The sequence below is a fragment of the Coregonus clupeaformis genome, chromosome 6 (genome assembly GCF_020615455.1).
Source record: "Coregonus clupeaformis isolate EN_2021a chromosome 6, ASM2061545v1, whole genome shotgun sequence".
Taxonomy (NCBI): domain Eukaryota; kingdom Metazoa; phylum Chordata; class Actinopteri; order Salmoniformes; family Salmonidae; genus Coregonus; species Coregonus clupeaformis.
The window spans coordinates 20,088,712-20,103,751 of record NC_059197.1 but is presented as its reverse complement, the minus strand read 5'-3'; the positions used below and the strand labels follow the sequence as shown (position 1 = coordinate 20,103,751).

Below are 15,040 nucleotides of genomic sequence, written 5' to 3'. Positions count from 1 at the left end.
TTGCAAAAGGGTTTTCTAATGATCAATTAGCTTTTTTAAATGATAAACTTGGATTAGCAAACACAACGTGCCATTGGAACACAGGACTGATTGTTGCTGATAATGGGCCTCTGTACGACTATGTAGATATTCCATGAAAAATCAGCTGTTTCCAGCTACAATAGCCATTTACAACATTAACAATGTCTACACTGTATTTCTGATCAACTCAATGTTATTTTAAATGGACAAAAAAATTGCTTTTCTTTCGAAAACAAGGACATTTCTAAGTGACCCCAAACTTTTGAACGGTAGTGCACTTTTCATTATGTTTGTTTGAATGTCTGTATGGGTCAGGAGCTGGTTGAATGGTCCAATCCTACAGTGTAGTGCTGGTCTGGTCAGGTGAAGATGAGGTGCTGGTGCTCTAGGATCCCGTACTCAGCCTTGTGCTGCTCAAACAGCTTAGCCAGCGCCCCCAGGTAACAGCCATGCAGCCTGTCCACCTCATCTGACGAGGGGCTCACGTTCCTCTCCACCACTATGGGCTCTCCCACTGTGAGAGATGGAGAGAGGAAGGGAAGATAGGCAGTAGAGAAAGAGAGTAAAAATACAGAGGGAGAGCAGAATGTTCAAATGTAGTGACTCAGAGGAAGAACTGGAGTTGATTGGCTGTAGCCCAGTGACCCTTCACCGTGGATGGCTCTATTCCAGCTGGTCATGATGTCCTGGCTGACCACAGCTGCTGCCACGGTTACTGTTACCCATAACACAGTCACCTATGAACCAGTTTCTCATATGTCGGCCGTTCTCTCAGTGAGCTTTTATTTGACCATCTGGGTGATGACTAGCTAACTAGAGGAATTCATACAATCAGAGCACTGTGACTGCACATTGTTTTTGAATGTTGTTTGTAAATTGTTTTCAGAACATGTTTCCCCCTAGACACAAATGGGTCATATTTTAGTCTCTATTCCTCCTCGTCACCCATCTCTTCCAGTCACTTTCCACCCACATTGTCCCCCATCCCCCACCACTCACCGATGGTGTAGATGGGTTGTCTGAAGGGCATGAAGCCCAAGCTGTACTGAAAGACCCCCCGGGCGTGGAACAGAGGCAGACTGAAGCCCAGGGTCTTCCTCATGCCCTCCTGGATGGTACGGACCAGGGAGCCCTTCGGGTTCTTCAGCTGATTAAACAGATCATTCTCCCCAAAGGAGAACACTGGCACCAGATGAGCTCTGCACACAGGAGAGGGTGAGAGAAGAAGTGGCATAATTCCACGTTTGACTGTAACCTCGTAATGTGACATTTGTGGTTGTTTGCTAAATCGATGTATTTGAATGTGATCTGATCCTTTTTGGAGGATTTGTTGTGGAGTGGCTACCCATAATCCTCCTGACCCAAGTGTATCCTAGTTTATTTTTTAACAACTGAATGCCCAGTCAAATGATTGATTCTTTCAAATCTCTGAGCGGAAGCATACATCTGTTATTTTAGCAGGTGTGTAAATGTAAATATTACAGTGCATTTCCTTTCATCTCAACACATCTGTCATTAAAAGGCCTGGGGTTAAGAATCATAGTTCACTTCATGGCCTACAGTACATTCAGTAATGGCCCTTACGGAGGAGGTTTCAGTCAACATGAACATTTATAATACTTGATTATAAACAAGACGGTTATAGATAATGAGTGGTTGATAGGAAATAAGGCAGGAAGGATGCACTCACCCACACCTGAGAGCAATCTTGACGAAGCCCTTCCTGTTGAGGGCCTCCAGGACGAGGCTCCCAGGCCTGGCCTCCAGGGACTCTGCCGCCCCGCCAATCACTATGATTGACACGTTGCCCCCTCCCTTCTGGCTCAACACGTGGGTAAGACTCTTCTTGGAACAAGAGACAACCCCTTAGGGTAGGTGCAGCACAGTATATTTAGAACAAATGTGTGGCAAGAAAAAACTTTCACAGGACAGAGTTTATTAGAAAATACTTCCAATATCCGCAATATGAAGAAATAATTGTTGACAAACTAAAACTGCACTACAGTGTGCCACACAATGTTTGGACCTTTAAATGTGATGCTCGGGTCCTTCAAAATGCACTCCATCATTTACAAAATCTTAAAAGCCTACTGATAGTGTTTAAATCAGAAAAAACAGAAGCATTGTGGTAGAATGCATCTGATGGTTCTGGTTCATAAATAAATCCCTAACAAGGTTCACCTGAGGACATAAGGTACTCCCGGAAGAATGGAAAGCCAAACCAGATGCCTAGGGTATGCAGGTAAGGAGTCATTCCTGGATAGAGTGCCCGGAAACCTGTGTATTCAGTACAGAAATTCCCAAACGCTCCGGCGACCAGGACTCCGTGAGGATGGAACCCCATCAGGTAGTTCCTCTCTGGGTCCAGGTCACATGTCTTAATCAGCTGACCACAGACAAGACATGAACAGTGAGAGGACAATGGATAAGAAACAGGTTGAGTTCCTGCCCGACTAGATGCACAGGCGTTGCATTGTGTCAACCAATGGTTGTGTGTCACGTCATTGACTGTGCAGTCGGGCATCAGATGGTTATGTTATATGATGTGGTTAGCTGCTATGTTAAATACATATCCAGGCCTTGTAAGATCTGGCATACATCTGCAATGTAGCAGTGGAGGCTCCTCAGAGGAGGAAGGGGAGAACCATCCTCCTCAGTGAATTTCATAAAAATAAAAATGGTAAAATACTTTAAAAAGTTATCCTTTTTAGATACAACTATACTAAATATATTCACGACACCAAATAATTGATTCAAACACACTGTTTGGCAATGAAGGTCTACAGTAGCCTCAACAGCACTCTGTAGGGTAGCACCATGGTGTAGTCGGAGGACAGCTAGCGTCCGTCCTCCTCTGGATACATTGACTTCAATACAAAACCTAGGAAGCTCATGGTTCTCACCCCCTTCCATAGACTTACACTGTAATTATGACAACATCCGGAGGATGTCCCCCAACCTATCAGAGCTCTTGCAGTATGAACTGACATGTTGTCCACTTAATCAAAGGATCAGAGAATTAATCTAGTACTGAAAGCATAAGCTACAGCTAGCTAGCACTGCAGTGCATAAAATGTGGTGAGTAGTTGACTCAAAGAGAGAGAAAGACAATAGTTGAACAGTTTTGAACAAATTAATTTATTCAAAATGAAGGAGAAGCAAGAGAGAGATTGTCATTTTTTTCACTTTCACTTACTTAGCTATCAAATTCAGATAGCTCGTTTAACCTACTCAAACACCCTGCATAGCAAACAGAAGGATGCTATGTTAGCTGGTTGGCTATGACTATCGAACACAACACTGGAACTCAAGGTAAACTTTTGGTTTTACTAATGTATTGCCACCGTGGCCCGCCAGTGTAAGTGCTAAACTGCTTACTGACTGTACACTGTAACTTCACTGCATGATTGTAGTGGGTTTATTAACTCATTAGTTATATTAGCTATGTTGACTATGACGTTATCTTAGCTAATATGGTGACAATGATGTAGACTGTGTGTAGTGGTTATGATATGGTTTGGCTTGGAAAGGTTTTTTCGCCTGGTCACATACAGCTGACGTGTTGTGCATTGAAGTCCACAAGCGAAGGGAAAATGTGAGAGGAGGAAAGAGCCTAGATGTGAGAAGGAATACAACGTGGATGCTATGAAAGTGAACCGTGTTTACGTGTGATCAGGGGTGTATACATTCCGCCGATTCTGTTGAAAAACGTTTCTTAAACAGAACGAAACGGGGATAAACATACCTGAATTTGTCCAATTGAAACTCTCGTTTGCAACTGTTGGACTAATGATTACACCCTAGATCAGCTAGACGCAGGCAAGAGTGTGCAAGGCGGTATTGAATGTGTCACTGTCAGTCATCTCAGATTTTTGTCACGACCTGTGTGCACCTACATTATAAACTTTCAGCAACCTCATGATGGGTATAGGGAAAATTTGAGAATCATGTAGTAGCCTAAACCTATCGCTGTTACATTGAACTGGGTGAATGGAATATCAATGACAGTCATCCAATATGCTGCAATAGAAATAAGGCCATACTGATGAAAAGTAAAACTCGTTCTCCCTCATCTTAAATGGCCGGCACTGCAATGTAGTCAGGCAGCAACTCAACCACAGAATGGGTGGATGTGACAGGGGGCTGGGGGCTGGGCCTTTAGCCATGGAAACACCATGATGTATTGGCCAATGACCACTTTACAATGGCTTTGACCTATTTGAGCTATTAATACACCAATGGGCAGTGGATAAAGAGTGGGTAGGCAATCATGCTTGCCTTGAGACAAACGTCCTCAACTATATTTTCATCAGTCAGTTAATAGGCGTTTGTATACAAATTATGTTATTGTTGCATACAAAGTGTGTTATTATTAATCCAACATGGAATTCAAAATGGAATTCTGAGTGTCTTTACACACAGGCTGAAGTCTAAATTATGCAAAGAATGGTGTAATAACCTATTACGGTTGATAATAATGAGGCTTTATATTAATTGGCCTCCATGCATCATTAAATGCATAGGCTACACAACCAGAAAACGTCATAAGCCTACTTACATGGATGGGGAAATAGTCTCTGAAGTGTTTCCACACGGTCCAGTGGCGTACCCAGTCAGACCTGCGGCCCCCAGCCTGAGGTGTGTCCCAGTCCAGGTAGAGCCACAGGGCATACAGAGCAGCCACTTGCCAGTATCCATTCAATACGATCACAACGTACACACAAAAAGAACACTGCGCTAGACAGATGGATGTGCAGAAAAATATGGGCATCACATAAGTAAGCACTGACTTGAATTGACCCCAACCCTGGGCCACTATGGTTATGATTTGCTGAAGATGAGGAAGTGTGCAGTAGCCTACCAGTTACCTCCAAAGAGAAAGCAGAAGACCCATTGAAGAACTGCAGCTGTCTGTAAACGTCGGTTGAGCGGGATATTCAAGGGTGCAAACTCTATCTTGACCATGTCTACAGTTCCCACTCCCGGGTTCTAAAAGGATCTAAGGGGAACAGAGCAGGGGAAGGGTCACTATCTTATGCCCCTGTCCTTGACAAAATCATTTTATACTTAGCAGCTCTAACAAGGCGGTCGTCCAAGTTCGTGGCATTTTGGCGAGACTTCAGGCGCAGGACTATTCAAGTCAAATACAAATGATAGGCTATATTCATTCCTGTGCGCCTGGGCGCTTACCAAACACTTGACTTTATCAACTTCCAAAGCACTGCTCTAAACGTGATTGCTATATCAGGCTTTAGCCTACTCTGGTTTCTTTGTTCTAGCACTATCTTGTGGAAAACGTGAAGTACAACCAAGGAGTTTAATTGAGTACACCCAGAGAGGAACCGGCGAAGCAAGGTTTTACTCTGCCTAAACTGTCCACAAAAATAAGCCCACGAAGTGAGGAATTTTTGTATGGAGGTCAATGAGAGAGTGTGTCGAATTTGGTCTACAAAAATGCAATTGTCAATTTGCTACGTGAGGCTTATTTAATCTAATAGAAGTTTCGTAATGGTTAGGTTGCTGCCCATACTGTCACAGATGCTATAATGGCAAAGACACAAAGATGAGTCCTCTATCAATTTAATTCAGTGGGCTTTATTGGCATGGGAAACATATGTTTACATTGCCAAAGCAAGTGAAATAGATAATAAACAAAAGTGAAATAAACAATCAAAAGTGAACAGTAAATATTACACTCACAAAAGTTCCAAAAGAATAAAGACATTTCAAATGTCATATTATGTCTATATACAGTGTTGTAATGATGTGCAAATAGTTAAAGTACAAAAGGGAAAATAATTAAACATAAATACAGGTTGTATTTACAATGGTGTTTGTTCTTCACTGGTTGCCCTTTTCTTGTGGCAACAGGTCACAAATCTTGCTGCTGTGATGGCACACTGTGGTATTTCACACAATAGATATGGGAGTTAATCCAAATTGGATTTGTTTTCTAATTCTTTGTGGGTCTGTGTAATCTACTCCCGCTCCCTCTCTCCAGCGCTTGACGTCACTGGTCTACTAATCACCGGCTCTGGCAACCATCATTACGCACACCTGCTCCCCATCATTACGCACAACTGGACTTCATCATCACCTTGATTACCTTCCCTTTATTTAGCCCTCAGTAGCCTCAGTTATCAGGCAGTATTGGTTTGTTTTCATGTTCAGTACGCTTCTCCTGTTTTGTTCATTTGCCATGCATCATTGTTATTAAACTCTCCTTCTGCACCTGCTTCCTGACTCCCTGCGTATGCGTGAGAGTCTCTAATATGGTCATACATTTGGCAGGAGGTTAGGAAGTGCAGCTCATTTTCCACCTAATTTTGTGGGCAGTGTGCACATAGTCTGTCTTCTCTTCATAGCCAGGTCTGCCTGCGGCGGCCTCTCTCAATAGCAAGGCTATGCTCACTGAGTCTGTACATTGTCAAAGCTTTCCTTCATTTTGGGTGTCACAGTGGTCAGGTATTCTGCCACTGTGTATTCTTTAGGGCCAAATAGCATTCCAGTGTCATGACTCTCCTGACAGTGGATCAAAGGACTCAGATCAGCTAAGCAAATGGCTGACAACAAACAGACCCTCTCACCCACAGAAGAGGGGAGGGACGTCTAAGCCGGTTTTTGACACCTTAACACTGGGTCGTAAATTTAAGCAGGAGAGAACTCTCTGGCTCTCTAGTATTGAGATCGGAATGTCTTTGTCTAGAGAGAGAGTTTTGCCGCCAACTTTGGAACATTATTTCTATCATCCGAATGTTAGGAATGGTCAGTGTGGATCTAAAGAATAATCATGTCATATTGTTTATTATTTTGTGATGTCATTAAGGATGGTATCAAGAAATAACTAACTCGGAAAGTGTACACATTCTATTTGTCAAGTTTACATCTAAATGTTGTATAAAATATATGATTAAGTATGAGAGTATTTTGGTGAACATAGGAATGTGATTTTAGTCTTCTAATGAGATCATTGTTTTTCGTATAAACGTTTGCCCAGTCAGTAACCACGCCCCAAGTGAGCATAGACATTGTGTCGGTGTGATGGAACGCCCCCTTTTTACCCAAGGATAAAAAGCCTTGGTAACGAAATTCACATCATACGTGAAGCGTGAGCTAAACGTTACAAATGGTTGAAACTCTGAGACCAGAAAGTGTGGAGCTATGGCTACACGGCTTAAAATGGTTAGACCAGAAAGAGTGGAGATGGTCTTTGAAATGGTTAGAACTTTGAATCTCAACATGAGGTGAAGAAGATAAACTCACTAGACCAGAACATTGCCAGTATGCAGCTGGGCATGTAAAGTGATCTAGAACTTTGACTAAAGACACGAGGTGGGAAGAAGAAGATCCCATCTCAGACAATCACGAGTGCATCTGAGTATCTGTTCTATTTGAACCCTCCACTCCAAACCAGGACAACTAAGGACATTGTGACCTCTGGTGGACAACCAGAGCCTTACACCCATCGACACCTTCCCAATAGGAGTGACTGAGTTCAACAGAGAGACGACGAACAAAGACATAAACAAGTAAATACATTCATGAATTCTTCTCCGAATGGGCGGTGGTTAGGGTGCTAAGTATTCTGATTACTGTGAGCGTAGTTTCCAAATGTATGTACGACAAGTTTGAATCTCTCTCCCCCTCTCTCTCCCCCTCCACTCTCTCTTCCTGACCCCTCCCTTTTGATAGCCAAGCAGTAATGCTGTTGTTAGTCCACTAGGGACCTGTTTCCATTGTATTACATTTCTAATCAATAACCTATACCGTGTGTGTGTGTGTGTGTGTATGTATGTATTCTGTGTTATTATTTAGTTAGCTAGTAAATAAATAATTAAGCCAATTTGTGTATTGCTTATTCATAAGTAAGGTTAGGGTTCTTGCGGATTCAAGGATTATGCGACGTTCAGAATGAGACTGATATGAGGTAATGATTAATACGTGACTTATCGATATATAACATATATACAGTGAGGGAAAAAAGTATTTGATCCCCTGCTGATTTTGTACATTTGCCCACTGACAAAGACATGATCAGTCTATAATTTTAATGGTAGGTTTATTTGAACAGTGAGAGACAGAATAACAACAAAAAAATGCAGAAAAACGCATGTCAAAAATGTTATAAATTGATTTGCATTTTAATGAGGGAAATAAGTATTTGACCCCCTCTCAATCAGAAAGATTTCTGGCTCCCAGGTGTCTTTTATACAGGTAATGAGCTGAGATTAGGAGCACACTCTTAAAGGGAGTGCTCCTAATCTCAGTTTGTTACCTGTATAAAAGACACCTGTCCACAGAAGCAATCGATCAATCAGATTCCAAACAGGAAAATTGTGAAATTCACACACTTATCAAGAGAACACGTGGTCACCCCTACTGCCTATGTTCTGGCGGACTCACTAAACAGAAATGCATATTTTGTAAATAATGTCTGAGTGTTGGAGTGTGCCCCTGGCTATCCGTAAATTTTAATTACAAGAAAATGGTGCAGTCTGTTTTGCTTCATATAAGGAATTGAAATGATGTATACTTTTACTTTTGATACATAAGTATATTTAAAACCAAATACTTTTAGATTTTACTCAAGTAGTATTTTACTGGGTGACTTTCACTTCTACTTGAGTAACTTTCTATTAAGGTATCTATACTTTTACTCAAGTATGACAATTGGGTACTTTTTCCACCACTGCTGACATCATGATTTGACCTCATATTTTTCCGAGATCCCAGTTGTCTTGAAAGCACCTTAGGTATCACCTTTCCCTTCCCACCTGGGACTGGCAGACCAACAAGGGTGCGTTCACAATACATCAACGGTTCTACCCTGTTACACTTGGTCTTCGATAATCCAGTGTGACTGTGAATTAACTATTTGAAATGGCCGTTTAATTCGATACCAAATGTCAATATGAGACTTTTGGTAGGAGTAGTGCTTTATACCAATAATTCAGATTGGCATTATCCCGGACAGCTACAGCCGGCTTCGAGGGGTCCTTCAGTCTTGGAGGAATTTATAGTGTTGCCAACTTAGCGACTTTGTCGCTATATTTAGCGAATATTCAGACCCCTCTAGCGACACTTTTTCAAACAATCGACTAGCAATTAATCTAGCAACTTTTTCTGGTGTTATTGGATACTTTTGGGAGACTCTGACGTGAAAGCACGTATCGTTCTTACTCTTCTCAACAAGCAGCGGGTGCTGCCGTGGGCCCCACCCTCGTCCCAAAGCACTCACAGGCGGCTCAGTCGACGCGCAGCAGTCCCTCCCAGCTGCAGTCAGAGCAGGAGAAATGAATCGCGCATAAGGGAAGCCGCCGCTGTCTGATCCCGCCCTGGCTTACATTCAGGGCGGGATGTAAATGTAAAATGTTCTTTGTCTTGTCAAAGTCGCGTCAATTCAAATCTGGTATTAGGAACAAAAGAGGTCAACACGACTTCTAAGATATACTAGTTATTTTAATTAATGCAAAAACCTTCAATGGTAAATATGATGTTTCGTATATACAGGCTCTTTGAAATACCTCGCAGGGCATTATCAGAGAACTAACACATTGTTTCAGATTCAATACTCAAATACTCTGACAGAGGGAATTTCCCACTTCTCTGCTGGCCAATCAGAGTAAAGAACTGAGTGTGGTTTAAACTCTACTCAGCCAATCCGTTGGTTCAGGGGTTGGTCTCATCTCCTCGGCGCCATTTGTTGCACACTTCAGCCAGGCACAAGATTATCATAACAACCTATCATAGTGAGAAGAGCCAGCTCCCTTAGACATCATTCCTACGTCCAAGGAAGGCTCACAGATCACAAAGAACCAGTATAGTCTAGAATTTGGAGGCAAATCCTTATCTCCCTTTACCCCCTAATACAGCTCTTCACATCAATCACAGCCTTGCCAGGTGTCACAGCCTACATTAGCCCAGTCAAGAATGCATTCTTTCTAAGTTAGTCATCCCATCAATTTAGGAGAATAATAAATCCCCAATAATCCCCCTTTTCACACCTAATAAGGTGTGATTCAAAAAATAAGAAAACACAGATTGTCATTCATTATAATACAATACAAACAAAAAATCACACTTTTATTAATAGGCCATAATGATACAAAAAAATTAAAACCCTCAGTTCATCTACACCCCACTTGAAAATTGTTACCAGTCATCAAAGAACTTCAAACCATCACATAAGAAAAGACAAACATTCACATGGTTAACTTGATTAATAAAGCATAAAACACAGGATTAATAGAACACAAAACATAAGACTATTAAAACATAAAACACAAACAGAGAAGTATATTTTGGCCCCCTTTAGACACCCTCTAGTGTCACTCCACCAAGCCTGGTAGGTCATATCCTCCATTCCTAGGTTGGAGTCCAGGATTGGGCCGTATCTCACCATCTGTTGGGAAATCACCTTCCCCATCTCCTTTCTCACCAAACCTCAGACACAGGAAATAAGACAACATCCACAAAGAACAAGTATACCCATAGAAGCTATAACTTCACCCAGAATAGTTACAACAATAGTTTTCCATTTATCAAATATGTTATCAAACCAACCGTTTATGGAGCTATCAATACCAGATCTCTCAGCCAGTTTGTTCGTCAGTGTAGTTACTCCCCTGAAGCTCTTTTGTCACGGACCCGTCTGGTGCTATATTGTTTGAGGATGAAAATACAGCACATAGATCCAAACAGAACACAAACTCCGCCCCTCTCAGCCAAAAGCATATCTAAAGCTATACTATTCTGCCTTGTCATTAAGATAGTTGCCGCTGTCTGCTCATCTAATCCCTTTATTGCATCACAAGTGTGGTTTATAAATCTTTGCTGGTTATAGTAAATATAATTTATCCAATCTACGTTTTTATTAATTGTTGACTACCAAAAAATACTTGATTCAAACTCAACTGCGATCTGATTCCTAGCTTTGAATTGTTCTGGAACCTCTCGAGGTACTCCTATCCCATCACAGGATCCTTTCATCAAAGGATCCCGGGAGGAGGTCCTACTTTCTACGTGACAACTCACCAGTCTCTGACACGTTTGATTGTTTGCATATGTAGTTGAGTTCACAATCAGTTATCACCACACAACCATCAGATGTCAGCACAGGCCTGGTTTTAGTTCCTAAAATCCTCTGGCTGCAACAAAGAGGAGTGATTAGTCATGGTCTCTTTCAGTTGTGATATTCTCTGTGTAGGAGCAGAACTAAGATGCCCTACTCTGTATCCTATCTTACTAGTCCTAGAAAAACAATTAGAATCCCCTGAGACTTCAAACGTAGGCAACCTAGGTCGGAATGACTTTGTTATCGGGGGATACAGATAGTTCAAGTTACTACAAGACTCTTTCACCACATTCCCAGGTGGCTTGCATGGAGGATAAACCTGTTTTTGCGTACTTCAGACTTTCAGACAGTACCTACCCTTCTATGGGTCGCACTGCCATTTCTGGTAATTCCCTATTTTCACAATACTTCACCTGTCCCTAAACTGTGCACGGAGACCTACACATCCCCCACGCTCTCGACATGAGCAACTACATAGTCCCAGGATGTACACGGCGACACACATAGAGTGATGTCCTCCCCTAAAGTCCCTAATCTTCCCCTTTCCCTACGTCTAGCTGTCTCCTATGCCTTCATAGACTGTGCTCAGGTATTATTTTATCAACTTGTTTTAGGTTAACTACTACTTTAGGAATATGGCCCCCACAATCAGACAGCTACCTACCGTCAGGAGACCTGTGAATCCCCACCTTTGCCCTGAGAACATGTCAGACGCCAACCCATTGCTTCACCTTCTACCAAACTCACACAGGGATGATCAGACAGGGTAAGGGAATCTTCGTTAAGGAGCCAACCCCCGAGCCCTAATGGTGATCGGATCTTTCTCCTAACTCTGTGTTTGTTCATCAGGTGTAACTGGGTTTACCTTTTTGCAGTGTGTGACATGCACCCAAATGGATCTAATAGGACTTGATAGGGCCCTTCCCAACAGGCCTGCTTCCAGTTTTTCTTCTTTTAGGGACTGGATCCACACCCAGTCTCCTGGTGAGATAGAGTGGGTCACCTTCTCCCTTTAGTTCACCTGTGGGGCACAAAACCTCTGACATACGGGTGTGGTTAATAAACTATCTTCACACATACATGTTGAGCTCTCATTTCTATTGTTGTTTTTTTATTTGTATTTAATCCTATCACTATTATTTAATCCTATCACTATTATTTAATCCTATCACTATTATTTAATCCTATCACAATCTTACCCCCTTTTTGACACATGATTTGCCCATGTGTCAATATTACCACCTTTCTAAACCATTCCTTATGTAATTTATCATCCTATTGCCATGCCTTTCATTTTTGGGATTATCTTTTGCTTCTTTATTGCTCCTCCCACTTCCTTTGTCTTTTATGGCAGCTAAATTCAACTTTCATCCAGTTCAGAATCAATTAGTAATCCAATCAATCAATCTCTTATCTTGTAAAAACACTTATGTTTAGTTCAAACTCTGTTCTACCCAGGCTCTCCCGGGCTTGACCTGAAGACTAATTGTTGGACATGACAAGTCTATTTCTTAGGTCACATAAGTCTTCTGTCTAGCAACAAAGAATACAAATTTCTATGTTCATGATTAACCCAGTTATATCTAATAGCCCACCAAAAAACTTCATCATCTTTAAATCACTACCAATGTCATATCCCTCGTTACTCTCTACCATTTGGATAACATCCCTGATGTATGTATGCCTCCTTAGAGTTCCAAATTACTTTACCATGGGCTACCATTGCCTTCTCATAGATAAGATCACTTAATTTACCCGTATGCAGTACATAATGGAGTACGCAAACTTTACAGCACTTTATCATTACCAAAAAGCTCATCATTTGTTTTTTGTTTTAACGGTTTTGGCGCTTCAAATATAGCAGTTTTCCTGGATGAATTTAACATTCGCCCCTCCTGTGTTATAGTGTATCCTAGGTAAATGACCTCGCTCTACCAAAGTTGAAGTTTCTTTTTGCTCACTTTGTGTCCCTGTTCTGCCAGGAAGGTTAACAATTGGATTGTATCCTTCTTACATCCCTCCTGAGGGGGATTAACCAATAGAATATCATCTATATAAACTAACATTTGCTTCCTTCCCTAGGTTCAAACTTTCCCAAATTCTTAGTTATAGCCTGGGCTAAGATTGTAAGACTTTCCGAGTAGCCTTGAGGCATTCTAGCCTAAGTCCATTTCCTTCCCTGAAAAGTAAAGCCAAACCACCCCTGACTATCCGGATGAACTTGGATACTAAAGAAAGCATTAGATAAATCTATCACTGTAAAATAGGAGTTCTCTGGTTTCAATTGGTTCAGCAATGTATGTGGATCTTGTACACATGGAACTCTGGGAATGATATTTTTATTAAACTAACTGTAAGTCCATGACCATCCTCCAGTCGGCGCTAGGTGCCTCCTTTCTAACAGGAAATATTGGAGAGTTGCATTGTACCACATCTCCAGGAATTATCACCCCTCCCTTAAGTAAATGCTCAAATGTAGGTGTTATCCCTTTTATTGCTTCTGGTTTTCATAGTATATTGCTTTTGGTATGGTCTATTATCGAATCGAGGAATCACTTGTACTGGAGCTACCCCCTTAATTAGTCCTACATCTGTTGTCCTTGTGACCATAATTTGAACGGAATTGCTTCTAACTCAGCCTCCTGTTCCTGAGTTAAGAAAATATCTTCCTGTCATCCATTAAAACTTATCTCCAGATGGACACTGGGCTGGGTTTTTGCTCTCCAATTTAACTTTCTTCTATATCTCCCAGTGGAGTGGCCATACTGATCCCTATTTGGTGTATTCTGCCAGTCAGTAATGTTTTTCCCCTGTTTTATCCATTTACCTAGTGATAACCATTCCTCTGAATGTTATTTCACTAGGGCAACATGGGGGCTCCACCTTTCTCTGTACAGCCTCTGGCTCTGTGAACCCATTTTAACCCAATTTGAAAAAACAACAATCACAAATAGCCAGGCCTCACTCAATTTGATAGCTCACTTTTATGACCTAAATACTGCCTAACTGAGATGAGCTAATCTCTTTCTCCTAGTTATAATCTAAAGATGGTAGTACACACAAAACATGATAGATATTCCCAGTCTTAACCCATCAATAATTGTTTGTATCATTCTAATTCCTCCTAACTAATCCATTAAACCACTCAAAATTCCTCAAGTATACAATGATTATTTAATTGATTACCCTAACTCTGCTACATGTGATCTCATCTCAAATGATCCATTTATCAATTATTTGTTCAACGCCCTAGGAAAATCTGTCTCCCCTTCTATTGTTCCTGTCTCCCCTGTAAATGTCATATTTGAGTTATTAGCCAATACAATCACGGTTACATCAAATGTTCCCTCATTTAATGGTATTTTCTTCCTAATATAACTTCCCTAAATGAGATTAAATCCCCTGCCTTCCTCTACTATCCTTATATCATTACTGGATCAATGATAATAACTGTAATAACTATCAATAATACTTGTAATAACTATTTCACATTAAATTGTGTCTTTTTTCTGATAATGTTATAATTGTAGCCTATTCCATCACTTTAATTTAAAATATAAGTTTATTTAACAAATCCATAACCCACTACAGGCTGGCGCTATTCCCCAGCACAACAGCCAATGCATACTTTCATCCTAACCAAAATAAATTATCGTTCTATAATCGTCCAATTATTTTGTATTTTTCCCGCTAACCCATTTCAGTTCGCTATTCAATTTATTTAACTGCTCTCTCTGATTAGGCCCTAATTAATAAAACAAATACTTGCTATCGTTGGTCAGCATACGCTTAATGACATTCCTACCATCCGAACTATACTGTCTCTCACCCTCCCCTTGCTCCTTCGGGGAGAGCGCATGGTAACCTTATAACATATTTTCATAGACTTTTCTAGAATACTTCTATTTAAGCTATCTCATTCAACCTTTCACATTTCTCATTCCA

General features: G+C 41.1%; 1 protein-coding gene across 2 annotated transcripts; it reads right to left on the bottom strand.

Moving 5' to 3' along the window:
- Positions 1–254: 254 nt before the first annotated feature.
- On the bottom strand, positions 255–5,103 carry LOC121567708 (2-acylglycerol O-acyltransferase 1). 2 transcript variants are annotated; one of them, XM_041877939.1, is made up of 6 exons: positions 4,890–5,103; positions 4,580–4,758; positions 2,203–2,407; positions 1,718–1,886; positions 1,021–1,220; positions 255–535 (listed from the first exon to the last, which is right to left on the bottom strand). In XM_041877939.1, exons 1-6 carry the CDS (start codon positions 4,984–4,986, stop codon positions 381–383), a joined length of 1,005 nt encoding a protein of 334 aa, XP_041733873.1. In that variant the 5' UTR covers positions 4,987–5,103; the 3' UTR covers positions 255–380. The 2 variants fall into 2 exon arrangements, with proteins under 2 accessions (XP_041733873.1, XP_041733872.1); XM_041877938.1 differs by having other exon boundaries at positions 1,712–1,886; positions 4,890–5,102.
- Between the last annotated feature and the right edge of the window lie 9,937 nt (positions 5,104–15,040).

What these genes read in the sequence shown, in the direction of transcription:
- LOC121567708 (XM_041877938.1), bottom strand. Translation starts at nt 4,986, where the DNA reads ATGGTCAAGATAGAGTTTGCACCCTTGAATATCCCGCTCAACCGACGT. An exon ending in CTTCTGCTTTCTCTTTGGAG is followed by an intron (nt 4,759 to 4,889) that starts GTAACTGGTAGG and finishes CCATCTGTCTAG; the next exon opens with CGCAGTGTTCTTTTTGTGTG. An exon ending in ACAACCCATCTACACCATCG is followed by an intron (nt 536 to 1,020) that starts GTGAGTGGTGGG and finishes CATCTCTCACAG; the next exon opens with TGGGAGAGCCCATAGTGGTG.